The sequence below is a fragment of the Myxocyprinus asiaticus genome, chromosome 8, assembly GCF_019703515.2.
Source record: "Myxocyprinus asiaticus isolate MX2 ecotype Aquarium Trade chromosome 8, UBuf_Myxa_2, whole genome shotgun sequence".
Classification (NCBI taxonomy): Eukaryota; Metazoa; Chordata; class Actinopteri; order Cypriniformes; family Catostomidae; genus Myxocyprinus; species Myxocyprinus asiaticus.
The window spans coordinates 46764865-46792830 of record NC_059351.1 but is presented as its reverse complement, the minus strand read 5'-3'; the positions used below and the strand labels follow the sequence as shown (position 1 = coordinate 46792830).

At 37.7% G+C, this 27966-nt stretch overlaps 1 protein-coding gene across 1 annotated transcript in view; it reads left to right on the top strand.

Moving 5' to 3' along the window:
* The window catches only part of LOC127445324 (VPS10 domain-containing receptor SorCS1-like), a 239462-nt gene that overhangs the window by 139650 nt on the left and 71846 nt on the right, over positions 1 to 27966 (top strand). Inside the window, exon 3 of the mRNA XM_051705325.1 lies at positions 1402 to 1501. Within this exon, the coding sequence (XP_051561285.1) occupies positions 1402 to 1501 (100 nt within the window). The remainder of the gene's footprint in view (positions 1 to 1401; positions 1502 to 27966) is intronic.

Here is a 27966-nt window from a genome sequence, read left to right as displayed (position 1 = left end):
ATATATATATATATATATATATATATATATAATTTATGGAATTTTGTCATGAAACTGAAATGTGAAAATCTTAAAAATAGGCTAACAAATGTTTTGTGTGTAGTCTACCTGATGTGCTTGATTGTTTCTCACCATGGGTAAATACTGTATACACAGGGTCCATCTTATTGCCATATGTGCAAACGATGGATGAAATGGTAAAATTGACCAGTCAAAAATATTTCTTACAAACCATAGAACTCTTTTTTTTTTTTTTTTTTGCATTATTTCCAATAAAACGTATACAGTATTTTTGTCCTTATGACAAAGGAAGCATTCTTGCTTATTTGTAACAAACAGAGCAGGTCATTTTGTCATTCACAGAATCATTCAAACGCTGAGTCTCCATCTCTCAGTGAAACTGTATCTGTTACAAAAAAAAAAAAAAATGTGAAGACATATTGGTCATTTTGTTCCATATACTTTGATTTTGATCACTTAAAGGGAGGAATATTCCACATTTCTGTTGCCATATGGAGTTGTGTGAAAAAAAACAAACTCTAAGGCATCCTCGATAAACTTCTCATGATGTACTGAGATAAGCTGAAAGAAAAATCATTAGAATATGTGAGTTGCACAAGATGTTTCCTTTAGTAAACCGTTTTTGATTTCAATTATTCAACTCGCTTACAATAGTGACAGACTATCCTTCTTACAATTTGACTATTGCAGTTCCTAATTAAGCTGTAGAACTAAGTGTGGAACTTGACAAGTCAAGTTAATTTTGGACCCTGTGCATAAAACTATAGCAATTTTCTCAGTAGGAAAGTTCAAAAGTTTCTAGAAGGACACTAAAAGTGTTATATGAAGTTTGTAAAGAGAGATAAATTGAGATAGAGAATAGAGGTCCATTGAGATTTTTTGCTTGCTGTTTTTCTGTCCTCAAATGGTTTTTGAGTTATAAATCTCTATCCATATCTTTAAAGGTGATGTGTGCCATTTTTTCGATGGTAGATCGATTGCTCATTCAGAGCAACATTGACTCAACCAATGGTGTGAACTTGGGATGTTACTGTCTGTTTGATCAATCAATGACAGACAAACGGAGTGTTTGGAAATCCTATTTGAAAGTAGTGATTATTTCTTCAGTTTAATTTGGTTTGATGACCATTGAATCACAGAAAGATCATGGCAACTGCACTTCATAACTGCAACAAATTGCTACAACATTTCATAAACCTGTAATTACTTTCCTTAAATCAAATCAAAATCATTTGAAGTGCTAAGGCTTAGCTGTGTGTTGCTTAAACGAATCAGCTACCTTACAGTACTCCTTTCATCCCTGTTTAAAGTGCAAGGCAGGTCTTTAATTACAACAACTGATTCCCCAAGTTCTCATCGAGGCATCTGATTACATTTCAGGTCGACAGACTACGGAACTACTTATGAGAAACTCAATGAGAAGGTGGGTGTGAAAACCATCCTCAGCTATCTGTACGTCAGCCCCAACAACAAGCGAAAGGTAAGATTAATGGCATCCGTTTATTCCGTCTGGTGCTCCTATGCTTTCAAAATTTCTCGTTCGTTGTTAGTCTTCATGATGTCTCTTTTTACAAAGGTGTCAATTTTTTTTTCAAGGTGATTATGTTTATGTATGTCTGGAAATCAAACCCTCTGCTCATTTATGACTGTTAACCACATTTGAAGTATTTCACAGGTCTCCTTCTTGGCTTAGTGTGCTGTTGGCTAATTTATCCTCTAGTAGTATTTACTATCCTCTCTAGCTTTCTTAAGAGATCAATGCATTTAAAGATTCACCGACTACGCTGCACAGCAAGTCTTCTCTTGGAGATATAGTTGCATTCAAAGCAAAACACACTTTCATCATTAATATTGATAAGGCTGTATTTTTATTTTTATGTCTTTTTTTTTTTTTTTGAGAGAGAGAGAGAGAGCTGATGAATTATGAACAGCATGAAAAGAGATTCATAAATTGTCTGTGTTTTAATCAAAGGCATGACAGGGAGACTTTTATTAATGGCTGGAGGAGTTGTGAGTTTGCTGTGAACGTATATATGCCACCAGTGTCTTTCTGTTTAAAACTCTTTTTTCTCTTATTTAACTTATTTTCACTTATTTAACTCTATTTATTTATTTATGTTAAGAAAGGTCCCATTCAACAGTGTTGGGGGAAGCTACTTTTTAGTTTTACAAACTACTCATGATTCAAAGTCATTACACTACAAGCTACTCAGAAAGAAGTATTCAACTACATTGAAGCTCCGTAAGGGGACAATATATTTTTAAATTCAAAACTATAAAGATATATACATACAGTATATATATATATATATATACAACCCCAATTTTGAAAAAGTTGGGACAGTATGAAAATGCTAATTAAAAACAAAAATGAGTGATTTGTAAATTGTAATCACCCTTTGCTATATTGAAAGCTCTACAACTACACATTATATGATGTTTTAGCCTGTGAATTTCATTTTTTTTTTTTTGTTGTTTTTTGTTTTTTTGTTGTTTTTAGATGTACAGTAATTTCAAATCAGATGATTGCAACATGCTCCAAAAACATTGGGACAGTCGAGCGTTTACCACTTTGAAACATCACCGTTTATTCTAATAACACTTATTAAGCATTTGGGCACTGAAGACACAAGTTTGTTAAGTTTAGAAAGTGGAATTTTCCCCCATTCATCCATTATGTTGGGCTTTAGCTGTACAATTGTACGGGGTCTTCATTGCGGGATGGTGTGCTTAATAATGCACCACACATTCTCAATTGGAGACAGGTCAGGACTGCAGGCAGGCCAGTCTAGCACCCACACTCTCTGCTTACACAGCCATGCACTTGAAATCCAGGGCAGTATTTGGTTTGAAGTTGTGCTGCTGGAAAATGCAGGGACATCCCTGGAAAAGACGTTGCTGAATGGCAGTATATGTTGCTCCAAAATGTGTACATATCTGTCTGCATTCATGGCGCCCTCACAGATGTGCGAGTTACCCATGCTATGGGCACTGACACACCCCTGGCCCATACAGACAATGGCTTTTGGACCTGAAGCTTGGATAACAGCTTGGATGGTCCTTTTCCTCTTTGGCCCTGATAACACAACGTCTGTGTTTTTCAAAAACTTTTTGAAATGTGGACTCTTCGGACCAAAAAACACAATTCCACTGTTCCACTTTCCATTTAAGATGAGACCGAGCCCAGAGAAGTTGGCAGCGCTTCTGGACAGTGTTGATGTAGCCAGGGTTGGGAGGGTTACTTTTGAAACGTATTCCACTACAGATTACAGAGTACATGCTGTAAAATGTAATTTTTAATGTATTTTGTTAGATTACTCAAGGTCAGTAACATATTCAAAATACTTTGGATTACTTCTTGAGCACTGGTAGATTTTTTTCACTTGTTTTGACTATAAAAAATCTGCCAGTACAGTAAGACAAAATACACATATTAAAAATACATTCTCTGAAAACCTAAATATTTTATACAGTGTTGTTTCTAAAACAATATAAATCAAATTGATCTTGTTTTAAGGATTTTTAGATATTTTTACAGGAAAACAATACAAAATTTATTATCGAGAATATGATTTTTCCCCTAATATCAAAGGTCTTACTAGAAAAAAAGAAATTATGATCCAATGTGAATTTTCTTGATAAAAAAAAATATGATCGTGCCTGGTAACAAGTGCATGTAAAATGGCTAGAAACAGCATTTTAGCTTAGCGTAAAGCTGACAATTTACACAAAGTTTATTTCTATTTCTTCTGCTCCAAACTTACTTCAAACTTACTTCTCTGTCTGCACGTATGAATGTAGCACATCATAAGAAAGTGTTTCACCACAGTTCAAATGTCCTTTGGATCACATCATATATATGTATAAATGTTTTCCATCTGAAAGCACTAAATATTAAATGAAACAAATGACAATAAAATTCAAAGTAATCTCTTCAGTAATCAAAATACTTTTTGAATGTAACTGTATTCTAATTACCAATGATTTAAATTGTAACTGTAGTGGAATACAGTTACTTATATTTTGTATTTTAAATACATGTATTACGTTACTCCCCAAATCTGGATGTAGCATTGCATATGCTTTGCATAGTAAAGTCTTAACTTAATGGCGAGTGGGGTTAACTAACAAAGGTTTACTAATGTAGGGGAACAGTATGTGTGTGTAACGTCTGAAAGGAGGTCACGAGAGCTGGATCAAAGTGCAGCAAGAATTTAATGATAAAAGAATAAATATAAATACAAAACAGGGTAAAACTGGGAACTTGGAAGTAAGGTCAAAATGTAAACAAAGAAGAACTAAACCAGAACATGAACTAGAGAATCACATACATAAACATAATAACTCACAAGGACTGAACAGAAATCAGGGCATTATATACACAAGGGATAATGAGTTAATGAAACACAGGTGAGCACAATCGAGGACAGCTGGCAGTGATGAGGGCAGGGAAGACCAGATCAGATCAGGCAGACAACCATGGGACCAAGGAAACCAGGGCAGATCTGGTGAATGACCAGGGGACCAAGGAAACCAGGGCAGATCAGGCAGATGTGGGGACCAAGGAAACCAGGGCAGATCAGGCAGACAACCAGGGAACCAAGGAAACCAGAGCAGATCAGGCAGACGGCCAGGAGACCAAGGGAGCCAGAGCAGATCAGGCAGACAGCCATGAGACCAGGGATACTAGTGCTGATCAGGCGGATGATCTGGAGACCTGGAAGACCAGAGCAGATCAAGTGGATGGCCAAGGGACCCAGGAGACCAGGGTAGATCAGGCGGATGGCCAGGAGACCCAGAAGACCAGAGCAGATCAGGCGGATGGCCACGAGACCAAGGAGACCAGAGCAGATCAGGTGGACGGCCAGAAGACCCAGATAACCAGAGCAGATCAGGTGGACAGCCAGGAGACCCAGAAGACCAGAGCAGATCAGGCGGATGTCCAGGAGACCAGAGCAGATCAGGCGGACGGCCATGAGACCAGGGAGACCAAAGCAGATCAGGCGGACTGCTATGAGACCAAAGAGACCAGAGCAGATCAGGCAGATGGCCAGAAGACCCAGACAACCAGAGCAGATCAGGTGGATGACCAGGAGACTCAGAAGACCAGAGCAGATCTGGCAGATGGCCATGAGACCAAGGAGATCAGAGCAGATCACTCGGATGGCCAGGAGACCCAGGAGACCAGAGCAGAACAGGCGGATGGCCAGGGGACCAAGGAAACCACCTCAGGGTAGGGACAGGATCAGGAGGCCTGGTTGGTGGCTACAGGGCTGAAACAGGGTTAAGTGGCCAGGGAGGTGACCACAGACTAGAGACTGGAACCATGGAAGACTCTGCGGGTGGAGCCGTGGTTGGCAGAGCCATAGGAGGCTCGTGGGGAGAAGCCGTGGGAGGCTCGTGTGGCGAAGCCGTGGCAGGCAGAGCCGTGGGAGGCTCGAGGGGCGAAGCCGTGGCAGACGGAGCCATGGGAGGCTCGAGGGGTGAAGCCGTGGCAGGTGGAGCTGTGGGAGGCTCGAGGGGTGAAGCTGTGGCAGGCGAAGCCGTGGGAGGCTCGAGGGGTGAAGCCGTGGCAGGCGGAGCCGTGGGAGGCTCGAGGGGTGAAGCCATGGCAGGCGGAGCTGTGGGAGGCTCGAGGGGCGGAGCTGTGGCAGGCGGAGCCATGGGAGACTCGAGGGGCGAAGCCATGGAAGGCGGAGTCGTGGCAGGCTCGGGAATGACCTCTGTGGTTGTGAACACTGGCAGAGTCTCGTGAATGACCTCTGTTGTCGTAGGCATGGACATAGTCTCGGGAAAGACCTCTGTGGTCGTGAAGACGGGCAGAGACTCGGGAATGACCTCTGTGGTCGTAGGCATGGACAAAGTCTCGGGAACAACCTCTGTGGTCGTGAACATGGGCAGAGACACGGGAACGACCTCTGTGGTCGTGGACATGGGCAGAGGCTCGAGAACGACTTCTGTGGTCGTAGGTATGGGCATAGTCTCGGGAACGACCTCTGTGGTCGTGGGCCTGGGCAGAGACTTGGAAACAACCCCTGTGGTCATGAGCATGGGCTGAGACTCGGGAATGAGCTCTGTGGTTGTGGACATGAGCAGAGACTTGGAAACGACCTCCGTGGTCATGAACACTGGCAGAGACTTGGAAACGACCTCTGTGGTCGTGAACATGGGCAGAGACTCGGGAACGAACCGTGGGCGTTGGCCCGTTGGCCGTGGCAGGTGTGGGCGTTGGCTCGTAGGCCATGGCAGGCATGGCCGTTGGCTTGTAGCCCATGGCAGGCATGGGCGTGGGCTCGTAGCCCGTGGCAGGCGTGGGCATGGGCTTGTTGGCCATGGCAGACTTGGGCATTGGCTTGTTGGCTGTGGCAGGCGTGGGCATTGACAATTTGTGAGGAAGGGTTTTTGTGGCCCTATGCACCGATATCAGTGGTGGATCATTCAACTTGGAGACAGACTCAGTCTTGACTGTGACATGGCATGGAGCAGACTCAGACGTGGCTGTGACATGGTGTGGAGCGGACTCAGACGTGGCTGTGACATGGCGTGGAGTCGACTGTGGCATGGCTGTAACATGGCTTGGAGTGGATTCAGATATGGCTGGGACATGGCGTGGAGCGGACTCAGGCGTGGGAGACTCGGAAACCGGGATCGGGATTGGGAGAGGAGGACCCTCTGAAGCGAGTGTTTCTAAGATTAGCTTCACGTATTCCTCCCACGTGTAATATCCAGTCTCCGGCAATTCCCTCCACTGGCGAGCTGTGAGTCCGATCTGGTATATGGATTTTAGGGTGGAATCATTTAATCCTGTGTGACTGGCAACGGTGGTGAAAAAGTGGGTGTATTCTCTTATGGATAAGTCTGCTTGGCTCAGTTGAATGAAGTATGCTGCTAGATCCATTTGTATGGTGAGTTGTTCTGTAACATCTGAAAGGAGGTCACGAGAGTTGGATCTGTAAGTGCAGCAAGAATTTAATGATAAAAGAATAAATATAAATACAAAACAGGGTGAAACTGGGAACTAGGAAGTAAGGTCAAAACATAAACAAACAAGAACTAAACCGGAACATGAACTAGAGAATCACTTACATGAACATAACAACTCACAAGGACTGAACAGAAATCAGTGCATTATATACACAAGGGATAATGAGTTAATGAAACACAGGTAAGGACAATCGAGGACAGCTGGCAGTGATGAGGGCAGGGAATTATGGTACTTTAGTCATAAAGAGTATTTATTAACCAAGTAATGTCTAATAATTAAATACAACCCAGGACCTTCAGATTTTTACTGTTTAATATCTAATGTTAAATTTGGAAATAACTTCGTAGATGAACCACTGTGCCCACATTACATCGTGTAAACCCCAATCTCAACCAAATTTACTCAGATATCCCCTTCAACCTCCCCCTTTCTCTGCAGAAAGATCACAGGAGATTAAAATACTAAAACACTATTTATTCTTTTGACTTTTTTTTCCTCTTATTTCCCTTTGAAACTGAAGCAACTAATAACACTGTTAATTGAAATCAACACATATGAAACAAAAGAACTTTAAAAATAAATAAATTCAAATGAGTCATCACATGGAATACAAATTTCACACTAAATATGAAACATTCAGATTCACATTATACTCAAAATAAAATACATTCCCAAACAAAAAAATAAAAAAAAAGAAAATTACCCAGCTGGGATTTATGTCTCTTGTAGGCGCGCAAGGTAAGAGCTCAAATTAATGTGTTAGCGAAGAGTTAGGATTACTCACAAGATCCTACAAGAAAGCGATTCCAAAAACAACACAGTACCAGATTTGAAGATGCACCAATGAAATGATCAGCAGATCCAGTCGTCCATGCATCCATCACAAACCATCTCTTCCAAAGATGAATCGGATGACATGTCCAGGCAAATCCTCCATCTTGTAGATAGGCCCGATCAGCACAGGCCATGAAAGCATGTCGGTCTCTCCTAATTAATCGCTCCACATTCACTCAGTCATCCCTTGAGCTCCGAACACTTCAACCATTTCTTAACACTTTAATGTAAAATAAAACACGGGTATTGTCTCTCTTCCGAATACTTTCACAGATGAAACAAAAAAAAACAAGATAAACTGCGACACTCTCTTGGAGCGTTGCGCACGCACACACTTTAGGTTCACGCAACTGTTGAATATAAACTATAATTTTTGAGCTCAGCGTCTTGTCGACACTCAGTTCCTCCCATCAACAGTCTTTAAACTGTTCAATGTTTCTACTTTCAAATCAAAATCCTTTACTTTTTCTCAGTCTTTAGACACTACATGTGTGTACCCTTTTCTCTTGCTTCTTGCACTCCCGAACTCTCTAGAAAAATCTCCTCTTTTTTCTCTCGTGACCCCGCCCCTTGAACTCTAGGGGTCAGATTATAAACACTTCATTTCTAAACAATTTAAAGGTATCTCCTAAAATACACCTTCCTATTATTTCTACCACTTCCACATAAATTTTAAACTTTTAAACATAAAATGACAAATATAAAATTACAAACCAAAAATAAACAACAAACACCTTTTTTTTTTTTTTTTAACCCTTTTAGACAGTGTTACAAAACGCATTATTGAAAAATAATTTTGTATACCCAAATTACAAAAAATTGTAAAGATTAAAACCTTTAAAGTTATGGAAGAACAATGAATAGACTACTAATAGATTTAGTAGGGCTCTACAATGGGAAGTGTAGTCCGGGAGGAACAGATGACCGAGGCTAAACGTAACAGTGTGTTAGGAATTAAATTAAACTGTCCGTATGTCTATTTATAATGGAATTAGTCACGTTCGACAACCATTATAAGAAAGATAAATGACAAATGATACGTTTATTTGTCTGAATAAAATTTTCCACCATTAAAATCGTAATACAGTGTCTCGTTGTATCCACTCACAATTTCTATTTTAAGGAATTAGCTTTAATAAGGGAATTATGATTAATTCACTTATTGGAGTAATATTATTCTCATGTCATATTGAAAATAATTTCACAAATATTTTAGGTATAGCTTTAGTGCCAGATCTTTGAAAAAATCAAGTGCCAGATTATTCATCAAAATATACCACAGTCAAATCATCTTTGAATACAAACAAGACTTTATTGCTATTCTAACATAAAAAAACGAATCTAACACATACAAACATGAAACAGGTTGGTGAGTAAAGTGAAAGAGTAGACTGGATGGAAATTATCTATACAGAGAAAAGGAACTTTATGGAGTCTGTAGACAATGCCTTGAGAACCATTCGATATTCAATTCAGTCTAACTCGATTTGCAATTGGGTAACTCGAATTATATTAGAGAGACACCAGCACTTTCAGCAAAGTCTGGAGATGTACTTGCATTTCGTTGCGTTTCCTTGTGTTGCTTGGTTATTTGGCTCTTTGTAGAAAGTTCGGGTGTTTCCGTCAATGTTTCGGACATCTGTTAAGATCGTGTATAGTTTGTTGTCTGTTGCGTTGATGGATGATGAGGGCTTTGAAGCGGGGCCTTCACATGTGTGTGTCATAGCGCAGAGAAGAGCAGGGCTTCCTCTGAGCTTTATTCCGAGCCTTCCTGGACTTCTACATGGTACGGAACTTGAGGGGAGCCGGAGCAAGGCTGCATGCCATGAGGTCCAGAGTGCGGAGCTGAAGAGGATGAGGAGCACAGAGAAGTCGAAGGTGAGAAGAAGAAGGGACGTTCCTCCTTGGTACGAGAGTTTTGGCGTTGAGATTGGCCACACCCCAAAGTTGTCCTGAGCCAATCTGAAGTCCTTTTCGGAGGCACTTGGTAATTTATGTCCCACCTTCTGATTGGTGATTTATGAGCCTTTGTCTATGAAGACTCCCATTTCCCGCTCAGAATAGGGTGATGTTTAATCATGGACTTTTATATCTTGAAAACGGTGCAATGATATTCGTTAACATCAACATTCTCTATGTAAACAAGCAAGCAGTAACTTACTAAATATGAAATACTTTCATGAATATTCCACGTGTAAGTAACAAAACATGAAAATACCTGATTACAAATCATAATGGTTAATTCATTGGTTATACAACATGGATAATGCATTACACGTTATGAGAAACATGATTGTCAGGGTATATTATCAGATTAAGCCTTGAATGAGAGTTCTAGGCAGTTTGGCAGATTATGTACAGGATAAGATTACAGTAAAGTAAGTTTTGCAATTATGTCAGAGGTTATAGATTCAAATGCTCTTTGCAGGAAATGATAACAATATCTCGTGATCTGATGAGTCTAGTTTAAGTGTAGCAAATTGGTTTATATCGAAGGACAAAAGAGAGTGTCTTAGCTTTTCCCGGGGTTTCCAGGGAGTGTGATCTAACTCATAGGGGTCATAGGGGATTCCCTAATTTACAACATGTACGAGAAGGGGTCCTCTGCATTCACAGATCTTCTTTTGTTCATTATACTGGCCAGATGTGAGCTTCAGCTAGACTTTAGGGAGCCATTTTGTCAGCTCTTAGTTTGATGGATCTGAGGAATTTCCGGTGCTCTAGGCCATCTTGGTGAAATCCTGTTTTAATTCTTTTTAATTTCCTTCTGCCAGGCTACTCTGATCCTACACTAAAGTTATCCCAAGCCCATGTTCATGATATCCATTATAGATGAATGGCGTTTTTTTTTTAAGACAGTGAGACGTCTGAGGGATCAGAGATCACGTGAATTCAGAAGTAGTTTTCATCTTGCCCTTTACACACTGAGATTTTACCAGATTCCTTAAATCTTTTAACTATATTGTGCACTGTAGATGGTGAAATGCACAAAATCCTTCCACATTGTTCTCAAAGTGCTGGATTATTTGCTGAAGCATCTGTTGGTAAATTGACAAGTCTTGAACGATCCTTGCTCTTGAAGGACTAGGCTGTTTTTGGAGGCTCCTTATACAGTATATAGTACCAGGACACAACTGCCTCACCTGTTTAACATCTTCTATTTCACTTCGCCTTATTTCAACTCGTCAAATTGTTATTAGTCTTTATATATATATATATATATATATATATATATATATATATATATATATATATATATATATATATATATATATATAACAACATTTTCAACTTTATGCGACAAATGTAGTTGATTGAGCTTAACTTGTATTGAACTTGGAATATTCATTTAAGTTAGAAGTGTCGCTTTACCATTTTGTTTTGACCCAACACTGCCATTCAGTTTTGTAATTCATAATGCAATAATTTCGGCTGTTTTTATTTTTCCTGATAAATTCAGTTTTGCCTACAAATGTGGGTGCTTATTTTGGGATTCAGATTTCCCTGCTGTTTTGAACTGGCAGATTTAATTACACTGCATCTAGACTGTGCCTCTCCTATCAATACATGCACAAATTTCATCAGCATCTGCTAAACAATTTACCATTTTAATCTATTCTTAATGCCAATGGACAATTTTGATGTCATTTTTTTTTTTTTTGCATAATCATTGATTTACACACCAGAAGAAGGGTAACACTATTAAATTAGCTCAGTGCACGGAAATAGTTCACACCAAAAAATTATTTACTCACCTTTGTATCATAAAAGTTATTCAGTGAAAATCGCAAAACTCAAAGCTCTCAAATGTCCTTCTCCATTCCACTTTTTGAAACTGTTGTATCATTTTTAGACAAAATGTGCAAGAACCAATGGTGTTTGCCTACAACAGCGTCAAACCTGATGGGATGCCACGGCATGCTACTTTTGATTCTGAGCGCTAATGCTGCTGAATATTTGGAGCTTTGGTGGAGGAATAAAAATTCAATGTGTTCCTCATATAAACCTATTATATGACTTTGAATATACAGTAGCGCACAAATGGACTACTTTTAGGTGCTTTTTTGTCCTTTTTGGAGCTTCATATAGAGTCTTCATATAGAAAAGAGATGTGTTAAGAATCTTCAAAATTTCTCTCTTTGTATTCCACTGAAAACATAACAGCATATGGGTTTGGGACAACACAATGGTAAGTAAATAATGTCAGAATTTTCATTTTGGGTGAACTGATCATTTAAGAGATGTCCCTTTCTCCTGTTATTTTCATTTGCCCTTAATCCATATGAGTGTCTAAGTGCTCCATTTTCAGCCAGTAATGAAGATGGAAAACAGGTTCACCTTGAACGTCAACTCTCACTCCCAATGACATTATAAAAGCAGGTCTCTAGCTGGACCGTAATTAAGTACTCTACTGTAACCATATTAACAACTTCAAGGCTAATAGAATAGTCAACATCAATATTTCGGCTTTTACATGACCATGTAATCTGGAGCAGCTATTTAAATCAAGGAAGCAATGATTATCTTTTAAATTGAATGGTGAATTTGCGATTAAAGCAGGCCTGGTCAAAGCAGTCCATCTCATTGAGCCATAATGTGTTGATTTGGAAGGTCCTACTTTTTTCCACTTTAGATTGACAGAAGAGTAAAGAGTGGATAGATAATAATAATAATAATAATAATAATAATAATAATAATAATTATTATTATTATTATTATTATTATTATTATTATTTTATCTGTTGCTATTAAATTCTTTGGGTCTCTAAACACTTGTTCGGGCAACTGTTTTTAAGCATGTATGCAAAAGAAATATGGTCTAACATGGTGAAAATACCCAATGTATGGACTTGATCCAAAGCCTTCTTCACCCTGCAAACCACAAACTGTCATTTCAATAAAAAAAAAATAAAAAATAAAAACTGTAATCAGATAATATTGGAAACAGAATCTTATGCAATCTCACATGGAAGCATGCTTTTTGCCTGTTATCCTAGCAACTCTGCCCTGTGGCATCACACTGACTGACTCCCGCCAGTCACTACAGCACTGATCGCTTTCTCTTCCAGGGTTTTGGCACTGGCATCGTTTCATTTTTTTCTCCCCTGTCTACAATCTGCTGCAGTGGCACTTTCTGCTGAGCGCATTTACCTTTTCCCCGTGGTGCTTGCCACTTAAAACTACCGGATTCAGCGTCACTCTGTTCTGCCTTCCATAGCACCCTCTAATTATCTATCACCCTCTAATTTTTTCAGAAAAAAACCATAATATTTATACCAATATTTCTATCAATCATGTCTACAGAAGGAATTCATTTTCTCCATCCATTTCACTTTGACATCAAATAATTTCACGAAGGACTACAGCTTGCAAAACAAATCTTTTTGCAGTGACAATTTTGTCACTGGACCAAATTTCAGGCTATTTCAGGTCTGAGCAATTTTGTCTTTAGAGTAAATTTCATATTCACTTAAAGCTAATTTTTTTCTCATTTAAATGTCTACTTGTTTATTCCATTGCTTTGGGCAAATTACTCACATGACATTTTCTCACCACAAGCACCACAACCGATTGTTTACCCTCCAATAATATTCAGTTTCCTAAATCCATGGATTCAGTTATGCTCAAATAGTCTCTCTGTTATATAGTGATTAGTCTTGCGTAGCCAGACATTTGAACTGCAGTACTTACTGCAGCTTATTCTGGCCAAGAACCACCAATTTTGACAAGAAAATAACATCAAGTAAAGCAACGAAGCAAAATTTGTCTTGTTTTATGTGTTGTTTAGTGTACGTAAAGCACCCTATTAAGCAATTTTGTCAGTACTTGTTTGACAATTACATTTATTTATACATATATATGCACTGATCACAACTTTGTCTTTTTAAAAACCTGTTGCTCATGTCACTTTGTACAAATATTTAGGACTGCATATTGACCAAGATGATCACACAGGAAATAGAAATGTTGCTTCCGAATGTTCCTGTACCCCTAACGACCCCATTCAATCCAAGACATACGAGATATGGGTTCTGGTCCCATGAGAAACAGGAAGTATTCACGTTCACACAAAATGATGAGTGCGTTTCAAAGGCATTTTCATTCTAAAATATATATTTTTTACTGCACTAACAGTTAGGTTTAGGGTTGGGGTTTCATAGGTTCTCCCAATGGTTCCACCAATGTGGCATCTGAGGAACTCCAATTGGTGCCTGAATATCTTATGATATTTTTAGTGAGACTAACTAACCCTGAAATATATATATATATATATATATATATATATATATATATATATATATATATATATATATATATATATATATATATGAATAAAAATGTTATTCAGTGTCTGAAAGTCCCTTAATAAACCTTTATTTTTGGGATATCCTCACATGATGATTTGATTAGGTTTTGCTATTCTACTGATGTCATAAAAATTGCCTTCAAGCAAGGAGAGCAAAACCTGCCTACTCACACATACAAATACACAGTGATAAATAATGAAAAATAAAAATTTGTTTGACAGTCTGATCTCCTCAAGTGTCCCAGCCTTTAATAGTTATCACAGGGGACCTTTTATTCAGATAAGGGAGTGTGAGCAAATGAACTGTCTGTTTACAAAGTGTATGCTCAAAAAGAAATATATATATATATATATTATTTGTATTTATTTATTTATTTATTTATTTACATTGTTGTATGAGCCCACAAGAAGTTTGTCAGCATACAACTTTTTTTTTTGCTGTTGTGTGGAAGTGTGTGTGCCAGTGTGTTTTTACACCACACAAATGGTCTGTTGGGAACCCTGCGCTGGTAGTAACCTCATGATAAAAGGCATTAGCACAAGTGCAGATCGCGAAGGCAGTTAGTGTCACTAAACCGAGGCTGAGCTTCAGAAAATTTGTGTAGGATTCTCTCTAAGCTTTTAACGTTTACTTTCCTGTTGATGCTGAGTGCTGTAATTAGTGCACTAAATATGTATTAGCATTTACAGTATTGCCTTTGTAATGTAGCACGTTTGTGTCAGATGAAAGTGCCTCTTGGTTTCTGTGCAGAGATAAAAATAAATTCAGTATCATAAATCCAATGAATATTGCAGAGGCTTGAAGAAACTAGCATCCTTTAGAAGCAACACGCATACTGCAGCCATAAAATTAATGTGCAAATCTGTCTTTAAAAAGATAGTTCACCCAAATAAATACAACTTCTGTCATTATTTACTTACCTTATTTCATTCCAAACCATATGCAATTAATGGAATGTTCTGGGTTGGATACAAGCTAAGCACAATCAACAGCATAATGTTGATATAGTACCACTAAAAATAAATTACATTTTTCCATAGTTTGTTAGTAGTTTATATGTGTAAAAAAAAATAAAAAATAAGTAAGGCACTTACAACATAAGTATTTAATTTTAAATAGTTTCAAATAATTGCAATGAAAATAATTGATGTAAAGAATTTGTACATTGTTTATAAAAAAAGAAAAAAAAAATGAATTTACTGTTTCAGTAAGGCACTTATATTGCTAATGAATGGAGCCAGTCCATAAACATTGAAATATCAAAATTAGTTATTTATTGATAATCTTTCCCTCCAGCTAAATGTTAAAATTGACTACTAAAAATGTACTGACTACAAAATTTTTTTGTTGGCGCACTTGCACAAGGTTTGACATCATTAACGGCAAACATCACTGGCATGAAGCCTGACACAATGCGTCTAAATGCGGCAAATTTACTATTTTATACCATTTTACTAGCTAAAAAGATTTTCAGTGAATAACTAATTTGATTTTCAGGACTACTTTTCTGGTGCTATTTTGAGTTTTTTTTTATTTATTTATAGCTGCCATTGTCTAAAAGATATTTGTGTAAAGATTCTTAAAAAAGTGAATCCTCTGGAATTCACTTTTTAAAGAAGAAGAAATGGAAGCTTTAGCGTTTTGTTTTTTTAAGTGGTGTTAGAGTGAAAACACAAGAAGCTAGGCATTGTGAGTGAGCTTTTCAATTAGTTTCTCAGAGGCGATGAGGGCAGCTCTGATCGGATGAGCTCTGCTGGGGAATATCGCACTGATGGGGCAGAAGCAAATGGCCCAACTAAGAAAGAAATAAAAATGAACAGCTGTTAGCCCTCAGGCATAATTTCAAAATGCCTGCAATGAGGAGTGACAGAGAGAAACCAGAGAAATGAGGAAAACAGTGTTAAAAGTAGAAAGAAAAATAATGAAAGCTTTGATTTTGAAGCACTTTGCTTATTTCCCTCATTTCAACACTTTGGCAGTTTGCCCCTCATTTTTTGAATTAAAATATTCGACAGAGACAAACAACTCTGGGAAAATGTTAATAATTTTATTATTATACATCCTCACACTAATGAGCACTATAATCTCAAGATCAGTTTATCATAGTTCAAAGTATTAAAAGCAGCAAAGTCAAGAAATTTCAGTGAAGTTTTGATATTTGTTTATTACATAACACCACGTTTTATTGACATTACCACCACATGTAGCCTACATGTGTACTACCAGACAAAGGTCTGGATACACTTGACTAAATTGAGATTTTTTCATCATTTTAAAAACCTTTGGATCTAAAAGATGCTTAAATGCTTGAAATTAGTTTTGTAGACAAATATAAATTGTGCCCATCTGTGCAATTATTTATTTATAATGATTTCTCATTTTCGACCTACTATTGTAGGTCTTTGTATCTTTCCAAAATCTACCGATAGCCCTATCAATGGATAATAAATTAAATATTGTGTAAAATAGGTGTTCATTTCAGCAATTTTGTCTACATTTAATTTTCTGTCACTAAATTGTGGTATGTCAGCTCTCTAGATAGCGAGTAAATCAATCACATATGTGTCCAAATTTCACACTATGCGACTAAAATATGTATTTTATTAGCAAACAACAATATTGAAATAAACTGAATTTGTTTTATATACCCTCCTCTTGTCTGCATTCCCTTTTTCATGCTTCAATCCTCAAATCGCCACTTGTTAGCTCCCCTCTTCGGCAGCCTCTCAATCACACACAAGACCTTTGCTTTGTCTGCTAGGCTCTGCACCTGACATTTCTCATTCTCATATGAAGACTTCACATTTTCCCTCAGCGATAGAAGTCACTGCCTCTCTGACCTTTCAGCTTCCCAAAGCTTTAATTAGGCTTGGCTTTCCTGACCAACTCTCTGCTTCAGCCACGGCTCGGCTTTACACCTAGTCCTGCTGACAAGCTAGTATAGTCGTGTATATGCCTTTGCAGGGATAATTGCCAGATAACAGGGGTTGATCTTTTAGGAGAAGCATTTTACTCATGTTTTCATGAAAGGGAGAATTGAAAGGATATGTGCATACAAAGAGAACAGCAGATAGGAAACTTTAAAAGTACATTAGGCAATAAGCTTGTGTCTAAGCAAAATGGGTCCACCATGAAGAATGAATGTAATTTAAACCTATCGATTTGCTTCAGAAGATATTAATGGAGACTGGAGTCGTGTGGATTACTTGTATGCTGCCAAAATATGCCTTTTGGACCATCAAACAGCCAGCAGCCTGACGGCACCCGTTTACTTGCATTGTATGGACAAACAGAGCTGAAATCTGCTTATAAAAATCTTCATTTCGGTTCTGCTGAAGAAGGATACACATCTGAGATGGCTTAAAGGTAAGTAAATCATGAGAGAATTTTCATTTTTGGGTGAACTAACCCTTTAATTTGCCTTGATTTTTTGACATATGAGGTGATTTCAGAACTCAAAACTTCCTCCTAACTGCAAAAATAGAATTTGTTGAAACTAAACTGCTAAAACGACTCATTCTCTACTTCCTCCACATTGTGATTGTATATATATATATATATATATATATGTATATATATATATATCAACTCAGCAAAAAAAGAAACGTTCTTTTTTTCAGGACACTGTATTTTAAAGATAATTTTTACAGATCTTTATTGTAAAGGGTTTAAACAATGTTTTCCATCCTTGTTCAATGAACCATAAACAATTAATGAACATGCAACTGTGGAACGGTCGTTAAGACACTAACAGTTTACAGACGGTAGGCAATTAAGGTCACAGTTATAAAACCTTTGGACACTAACGAGACCTTTCTACTGACTCTGAAAAACACCAAAAGAAAGATGCCCAGGGTCCCTGCTCATCTGCGTGAACGTGCCTTAGGCATGCTGCATGGAGGCATGAGGACTGCAGATGTGGCCAGGGCAATAAATTGCAATGTCCGTACAGTGAGACGCCTAAGACAGCGCTACAGGGAGACAGGAAGGACAGCTGTGGCAGACCACGTGTAACAACACCTGCACTGAAACGGTACATGATGGTAACAACAACTGCCCGAGTTACACCAGGAACACACAATCCCTCCGTCAGTGCTCAGACTGTCCGCAGTAGGTGGAGAGAGGCTGGACTGAGGGCTTGTAGGCCTGTTGTAAGGCAGGTCCTTACCAGACATCACCGGCAACAATGTCGCCTATGGGCACAAACCCATCTTCGCTGGACCAGACAGGACTGGCAAAAAGTGCTCTTCACTGACAAGTCATGGTTTTCACATGTCTGTGAAATTTGTTCAGTTATGTCTTAGTTGTTGAATCTTTTTATGTTCATACAAATATTTACACATGTTAAGTTTGCTGAAAATAAAAGCAGCTGAAAGTGAGAGGACGTTTCTTTTTTTTTTTTTTTTGCTGAGTTTTATATATATATATATATATATATATATACACACACACACAGTTGTGCTCAAAAGTTTGCATACCCTGGCAGAAATTGTGAAATTTTGGCATTGATTTTGAAAATATGACTGATCATGCAAAAAAACTGTCTTTTATTTAAGGATAGTGATCATATGAAGCCATTTATTATCACATAGTTGTTTGGCTCCTTTTTAAATCATAATGATAAAAATCGCCCAAATGGCCCTGATCAAAATTTTACATACCCTTGAATGTTTGGCCTTGTTACAGACACACAAGGTGACACACACAGGTTTAAATGGCAATTAAAGGTTAATTTCCAACACCTGTGGCTTTTTAAATTGCAGTTAGTGTCTGTGTATAAATAGTCAATGAATTTGTTAGCTCTCACATGGATGCACTGAGCAGGCTATATACTGAGCCATGGGGAGCAGAAAAGAACTGTCAAAAGACCTGTGTAACAAGGTAATGGAACTTTATAAAGATGGAAAAGGATATAAAAAGATATCCAAAGCCTTGATAATGCCAGTCCGTACGCCACATGGGAAGGTAAATAATCTCGAGCTGATGCAAATACGTCTGATAGGAGATGCTGCTTGTCAGTGAGTTGGCTTTATGTGGCTGATCCTAGGGTATCCGAACCATCGGAAACAACATGCCGACTTCACGTGTAATCATGTTGGATACAGTATACACCCTTTTAATAGCTCAAAAGACTTAATGGAGTTTCTGATGTTTAAGGTATATTTTCACAGAATCAACTTTGTCTCAGATGTTTCTCCTAAAATTCCTTGAAAATAAACAGAAATGGGACAATTGTTGACATTTAGAAAGTAAGTCAGCATAGTACAGTATAAAGCTATAAAGTTAACGTGGAGAGCACAGCACAACTTGAGACATTGCTGAGATCTCTTCTGAAACTCTAGAGGAGACTCATGAATGATTATTTGGGTCTTTTTCTCAGGAGAAAAATCTGAGAAGTGAGAGACTACAAAAATCTCCATTTGCTTTCAACTCAGTTTAATTGTTGTCTAGGAGAAACAGTTGAAACAATAATGAGACCTCATTTGTGTTTTTCTCCCATTCAGTATGTAGATTTACCGCTGGAGCATTTCCATCATTTTTAAGGTGTTTTGTGCAAACGCTGGAATATTTGAATCATAATCAGTTTCGCCTGTCGCCTGGCAACCCCATGGAGTGCCATCCATTCTCTCAAAGATAAGAAACTGAGCCATCAGCACAATCTTTTAGCCAGAGCGAGAGCTTTTGCTCCCTGAGATAAAGATTTCAACATTTAGCTGAATTATTTGTATTGTTTTAATGGCACTGACCTTAAACAATGGCAGATGAAACTGCATTCATCAACTCAGCCACTAGATGGTGGTTGTTTCTCAGTGTTGTGTCTTGGTGTAATTTGAGAAATTATGTTTGTGTGGCAAGAGGAAGTGTGTGATTAGTGACACTGATTAACTATTTTTGCTTGTACTACTATAAGTGCCTATTGTATAAACAGTACTTAAAGGAACAGTTTACCAAAAAACAATTCTGTCATCATTTATTCACCCTTATGCTGAATTACTTAATTTCTTTGCAGAACACAAAGATATTTTCTTAAATATATGATGTGTTTGTGTAACGGGAACCAGCTGGTACATGATAGCTGTGCGGTGTGTGTAAACCTCCTCGTTAGCGCACCCACCTCCCATGCCAGAGACGCCAGTTCGAATCCCATTTGGAGCGGGTCAAGCAGGACTGTTACATTTATATCCATACAATGTAAGTCAACAGGGTCCAAAACTTTCAAGCTGCAAAAAGGACATAATGGCAGCTTTGAGTGGTTTAATCCATGTCATTTAAAGTGTTACAGTCAGTTTTGGGTGTGAAACAGACAAAATGTCTGTGCATGTCAAATGCTCTACGCATGCATCAAGCGTTAGGAAGTGTAATCGAGCTTCTCTCATGAATGTACCAAGGAGACTGCAGATTGTCATTATTTATAGTGAAAAATGAGTTACATTTTGGTCTGTTTCTCACCTGATTGTATAGTTTCAGAAGACATGGATTAAACCACTCGAGTTACATGGATTCATTTTATGCTACCTTTATGTCATTTTTGGAGCTGGAAAGTTTTGGACCGCATTGACTTACATTGTATGAATATAAACATTTTATATACCCTCCAAAATGTCTTTGTTTTTGTCATATGTGTTTGAAACGGCATAAGGGTAAGTAAACAATGAGAGAATTTTGGGTGAACTACTCTTTTATCAACATGTCAAAACAGAGAATGTTCAGAGTACATGAATATCGAGTTTTATATTTTTATTTTCTCGATCTTAAATTAATATCTACATGAGAATATAATTCTAAAAAGACAAGATATAGAAGAACATAACCTCTCTCTAAGGGTGGAGATTTTGATTCATCCCAGTGATTCAAAACTTTTGAACCTCTTACTAAATGGCTTGCTCGGTTACACTCACTGATTTGTTCAAGTAACTCTATCTGTATGTTACATCATTACACCACTAGGTGACGACCAGTTAATTGCTATGTTCACAATAGCTTACAAACATACTATTACTTAGTATAAAGTATGTTTAATGTTCACAGTATGCACATTTTCCAAAAAAATAAAATAAAATAATAAATTTACCAAAATGTTTAGTATAAAATTGTGCAGAATACTGTATCCCACTGAGCTTGACATACTATTTCCAGTGTGACATACTAGAGACACAAATTTTAACCTTCTTTTCACTACTCATTATTTAATTGGATTGCCAAAAGACAATATTGAATAATACATTGTTTTTTTTTGTTTTTTTTTGAAAAAATGATAACTGGATGCCAGTTAATTTCTGACCCTGGTAATAATGTCGGAACCACAGTCTTGTGGGCAGTGCTTATGGTACGATATCACCATGTGTGACCCAAGTTTGAGTCCCAGCACAACATACTGATAATTTCCCCCCTTTTCTCCCCCAACCCAGTCTCATGACTAGTCTTAATAATAGTATGAGATGACAAAATTGTAAGAAATCGTACGAGTTGGCTCAAACAAAAGCAACAACTTTTAGTCTCATTCAGAAAAATAAACAAATCAATGAATGGATGTTAATATCCTAAGATTTACCACTAACCCAAACCTAAACTTAACCATAAAGTCTAACACTTTACCCAAACCCTGAAATGAGTCATGGAGTCAAAAATACGAGTGCATGGTAGTGAACGAGAACAATTCATTCATTTTAAAGATTCATACAAAGACATAATTCCCTCTCGCTCTCTCTTTTACACACAGTCCTTCTTCTCCAATAACCACTCTGAGTTGTACCAACACCTCTGTCTTCCAAGGCAACCTTAAATAACAGTGCCTTGGATGTTTTGCGAACACCTTGAGCACTCACCTGAGACCTGACACAGCAATTCAATCTAATTGGTCAGTTCTCTGTTGGGCAAACAAAAATCTTGGCTAATAAGGCAATTTGGACAGCTTCACAACACTGAATTCCAAATAAGAAAAAAAAAAGAAAAACACACAGCTCTGAGTTCAGGGAGCAGATTCAGTCTCTGGGTGTAACGATGGCTCTTGCCGGACTCAGATCTGTGACATCAGCAAGGGAGATGAAGAAACGTTCTGTTGTGGATGAAGGAAAAATGCTGCTCACCTGTGCACACATTCAAAGACTGAGAGATTTGTGTGTGCACGGCAAACATGGATGTAAGCACTGCACACACAAACAGCTTGGTTTACAGTTTTTTAATGATGTTCAGTCATCACAGGAAGAAAGAGCATGTGTGCTGGTCCCAAGTGTGTTCACTCACTTAAATAAGTACTGTACAGCCCTCATATAATCATTGCTGTGTACACATTTTTAATGAGACTTCATATTCATCTGATCACAAATTCTATAAATGAAGTTTTCTAAACATTCATTCGAGGAACAGACTACACTGGTTGCGCTGTGTGTTTCGTTCTGTAGATTCAAAAGTGTCATTCCAGAGTGATTTGTCACATGGCATTTATGGCTCGGGTGATTGGCAAAAAATAAAATCAAATCTTTAAAATTACATAGCTGAGATGGCAACATCCAGGTCTCTTACGTCCAGATGAGCAATTGCCAACTCATTGAGATGAATAGAAATGACAATGGATAGCTCTCTCCAGGTATTTTAGAACTTAAAGGAAGTTAAATTCCAAGCTCAGAGCACAATTTTATCCAAGTAAGTTTAGCGGTAGAAATAGGTATTCATGGCTGACCATGTTATAGTCAGGATTTACAAGAGTGAGACAATCCAGTATGTTTAAGATGGAGCCAAACATGCTTCCAATTTCATTAATATTCTATCAGAGCCAGCTTAGCACTGTGTGAGGTGGATTCAAAGATTCTACACCACACTCTCTCAGTGTCTCTCCAGCCCCGTCATCTGCTGTTTCATTAACCTTTGCCTTCCCACAAACCTCTGCTCTTATACTTAGCAGCACTGATGGGGACTTAACATAAAGAACTGGAGAGACAGAGATGGGTTTTACAAGTGTGCATGAGTAGAAAGATATAGAATAGGCAAAAGAGTGAGAGAGAATAAAAGAAAAAAAAAAGAAAATAATAGCCTTCGTTAATGTGTGTGATTCATATTCTAAAAGTGCCAGTGTAGACAATCCTTTTGTCTAAACCTATAGTTACTTTTACTGGAATTATAAGAATTTAACTTCTATTGTGCTGATGAACACCACGTAGGGTATGCATATGAAACAACAAAATTTGCATTTCTTTTTTTTTAATTACATTTATTTTAAGCATTCTTAGGCTACTTACATATGTGGATTTTTTTATTTATTTATTTTTGTGAACAGTCACATTGGAATTCATGCATTTTCGACATCTGTCATAATTGCATTCTTGAATTATCTTTGGTGTGAATCACTAAATAATAAAATAACTGTAATTAATGTACTACATAGAAGTATATATACTGTATATACACATACATACACACCGATCAGACACAACATTAAAACCACCTGCGTAATATTGTGTAGGTCCCCCTCGTGCCGCCATTCTGAGATGCTATGCTTCTCACCGCAAATGTACAGAGTGGTTATCTGAGTTACCGTAGACTTTGTAAGTTCGAACCAGTCTGGCCATTCTCTGTTGACTTCTCTCATCAACAACGCGTTTCCATCCGCAGATCTGCCGCTAACTGGATGTTTTTTGTTTTTTTGTTTTTGGCACAATTCAGAGTAAATTCTAGAGACTGTCGTGCATGAAAATCCCAGGAGATCAGGAGTTACAGAAATACTCAAACCAGCCCATCTGGCACCAACAATCATCCATGCGATTATCTAATCAGCCAATCATGTGGCAGCAGTGCATGGCATAAAATCACGCAGATACAGGTCAGGAGCTTCAGTTAATGTTCACATCATCCATCAGAATGGGGAGAAATGTGATCTCAGTGATTTGGACCATGGCATAATTATTATTTATTTATTTAATTTGTATACACAATTTACAATCATATTTAATCAAACCACACAATGATCACTCTAAGACTTCATAGATATTGCAGTTACATTTTTTGTTAATGCATAATTTTCTGTAAAGCTGCTTGGAACCGATGTGTGTTGTGAAAAGCGCTATACAAATAAAAGTGACTTGACTTGAATGCTGTGGCGGATGTGTGTGTATATATATATATATATATATATATATATATATATATATATATATATATATATATATATAGTACTAATAATATAAATAATAAAGGAGTTTAAATATTTATGCCAATGCATAGTTTGGAGACTGGAAGTCCAAATTCCACATTTCATATAACAAAATATGATTTCACATTAACTGATATTATAGGCTAAAATTAGTTGATATTGTTACGATGAACATGCCAGAGTATGCCTTTTACGCATGTGGGAGCATCGCTTATTTAGACCAGTGTCTGACATGGACCACATTTAAAAGGCCTACACTTAAAAGAATCAGATTTGTGCCATACATTTGAAATGGTGCTTGCGATGTGAACTTATCTGTATCATTTTGTTTTCTATGTTTCCAGTGCAGATCATTCAGCCCTAAAATCCTCTTTATTTGTCTTGCAACCTTTTTCTCACTCTCTGTTTCTTTCCATCTCGCTTTGCATGACTGAAGGTCAAACAGGAGCGAATGAGACGCACAATCCCTCTGTATGCCTGCATCTGCATATTCCATTTTCATACATCTATGTCAGGTATAGAAATGCAGATTGAGCGGCATTAATCCATAACAGCTTTAGTGCATGTGACACCTCATATAACTGATATGAGAGCTTTTTGTTCAGTACAGTGGATTCTAGCATGATCTGAATACAGTCTTATTGCACCTGACTCAAAGGAATAGTTCACTCAAAATGAAAATGTTGTCATCATTTTTTGACCCCCATGTCATTCTTTTTGACTTTCCAACTTCAGTGAAACACGAAAGCAGATCTTAGGTAGATTGTCAGAGCTTCTGTTTTCCATACAAGAAAGATGCAAAAGAACTTCAGATAGATGTTATATTGTAGTTCACTGTTCTTTCTTTAAAAAAAATGTGTGATTGCCTTATTGGTGCTCCAAATGGCTGACCGCTGTCATTAACTTGTAATTGTAGTGTTCATTTAAAGTGGCTTTACAAGAGTAAACGTTTTCTTCAATCTGCTTTTAGGACCCAGCAGAGACATATCAAGGAAAGACTCAATGGGCGCCTGTTGCCACTACATTGAATTTATCCCTCATATGTCATTCATATAATATCACAAATATTTCAAGCATTTGATTGCTTCTTTATTAATAGAAGGTATTCGCCAATGGAGCCACCCAAATATCACCTCTGATTGGTTTGTCATCTGTGTCATGTTTGCAGAGTTGGCGGCAGTGATTGATGAGCTAGAGCTTTGGGTCGCAGCCACTATGGTTAGCATTAACATGTCCTGTTTGACAAATGGGTTAGCAAGCTCTGCTGCCCTGATCTACTTAATAATGCTGTTGTCCTAGAGAAAAGTTTAAGAACGCAATTGAAATGTAAACCGATTTTAAGGTGGACAGGTGGAAGTCGGAATGTTGCTTCTGAATGTTCCAGGACCCTGACATCAGCTCCATTTTGCGAGTTACTGACAAGCGCCATCTCCTATCAGACATTTTTGCATTGGGTCAGGTGTTTATCTTCTCCTGTGGTGTGACCGGAAGTGCGTTGTGTCAGCTGCGTGGGAGACCCTGGGTTCTCATCCCACGTTGAAATCAGGAAGTATATGTTCTTGGAATCAGTGACGAGTGCAATTCAGAGGTTCCATTTTCCATCAAGCTTGACATTTCTACTCTACTGACGATTAGGTTTAGGGTTGGGGTTTGGGGGTAGAATTATGAAAATATGCATTCCTCTTCACTGTATTGCATTCTTTACAGCTAAAAACAACTTGCTGTACAACTTGCTTTTGGTGCCCCTCTGCTGGCATTTCACCTGTAAACTGGAGCTCACATGTTCCCTTACGTTCAAAAACACTTTTTGCTTCGGCCACTGGTGGCAGTGCTTTGAATTCGGTAAGCACATACCAAGTTGAGCTCAAGAAAAGTGAACCTACTTTTTCAGAATTTACTATAAATCAGTCTGGAAAGAAGCATGACCAGTCAGTCCTTGGAGTTAGAAGAAGTTGCATTGACCGGTATAACATCAGAAAGTGGGTTATTGATCTAACAGTATGATCGAAACATGTTCACAAAGTAGCTATGGCAGGAAGAGCTAAAATCTGAACTGTGTAAAACTTTACAACATAATGGAACAGAAGAATATAAACAACACTAAGGTCAAAGACATCCCTCTAGTACGTTTATATAGAAAAACAACTGAAAAAAAAAAGTGTGGATGGACAGAATGACTCTTAAAAAATTGTTCACCCAACAATAAAAATTCTCTCATCATTTACTCATGTCATCCCAGATGTGTATGACTTTCTTTCATCTGCTGAACTTGAATGAAGCTCTTTTGGTCCATACAATGCAAGTGAATGGGTGCCAAAATTTTGAAGCTCCAAAAAAATCACATAAGTCAGCATAAAATAATCCATAAAACTTCAGTGGTTAAATCAGTGACTTCAGAAGTGATATGGTAGGTATGGGTAAGAAACAGATCAATATTTAAGTAATTTGTCTTACTGTAAATTCTACTCCCTGCTCAGTCAATCTCCACTTTAACTTTCACTTTCACATTCTTCTTCGTGCTTTTGGTAATTCACATTCTTCATGCATATCGCCCCCTACTGGGCAGGGAAAATAATTTCTAGCAAAAAGGACATAAATATTGATCTGTTTCTCAACCACACCAATCATATCACTTTTGAAGATATGGATTAAAACACTGGAGTCATGGATGTTTTTTGGAGCATCAACATTTTGGCATCCATTCACTTGCATGGACATTCAAGCAATTACTTGTAACTGTCCCACTGTCATTTGTAGTGGATGTTTTGGTCAGAGCAACCACCTATGGACAACTGGCTTATTCTTCTAAAAATCATAATTTATGTTCTGCAAAATAAAGAAAATTATACATATCTGGGATGGCATGAGGGTGAGTAAATGATGAGAGAATTTTCATTTTTGGGTGAACTATTCCTTAAAGGCAATCCTCCCATTTTGTGATGATGCAAATAAATGGTTCTAGAACAGTGATTCTGAACCAAGAGGTATATAAGCAGGTTTCAGGGACTACGTGAAAATAATTGGATTTTGTGGAAAACACTCTAAGCACGCTAATATGTTCTCCATGTCCTTTCTCAGTTTCCTTTGAAAAATCTGACCAAGTTTAAAGGCAACTTTAACATGGATACCAAAAGCTGTATTTTCCTTACTGTGTATCTCCAAAAAAAGTGTGGCCTATTGCGGATTACATAATAGTAATCACATGGAGTAAATTTGTAGAGCTCAAACACAAAACACTCACTCAAACACACACCTGCACACAGGGTGTGAAACCGTTCAGCCTCACTAAGTTAATTATTTTGAAGCTGATTTTATTTATTTATTTATTTTCAAAATTGGCACAAACTTAAGACTGGTGGCAAAAAAAAAAAAAAAAAAAAAAAGGAAAAAAGCTCTAGGGAAATTATAGATTTAAGGGCCTCACTGAGTTTAGGGTGAGTTAAAGCGTGCGCACACACACACATACACACTAGTATCATAATGAATACTCACTGGGGTGTGTTACAAGATTGACAGCGTTAAAGAGATTGCTTCATGTGAACTACCATAATTATGATAAGATCAAACCAAGCGAATCAGGGATTAGAAATTAGGATATCACATTTAACATGATGCAGAGCTGTCACAACTTTAAAAGTGTTCATTGTGACTTGCAAATTAGGAACACGGTT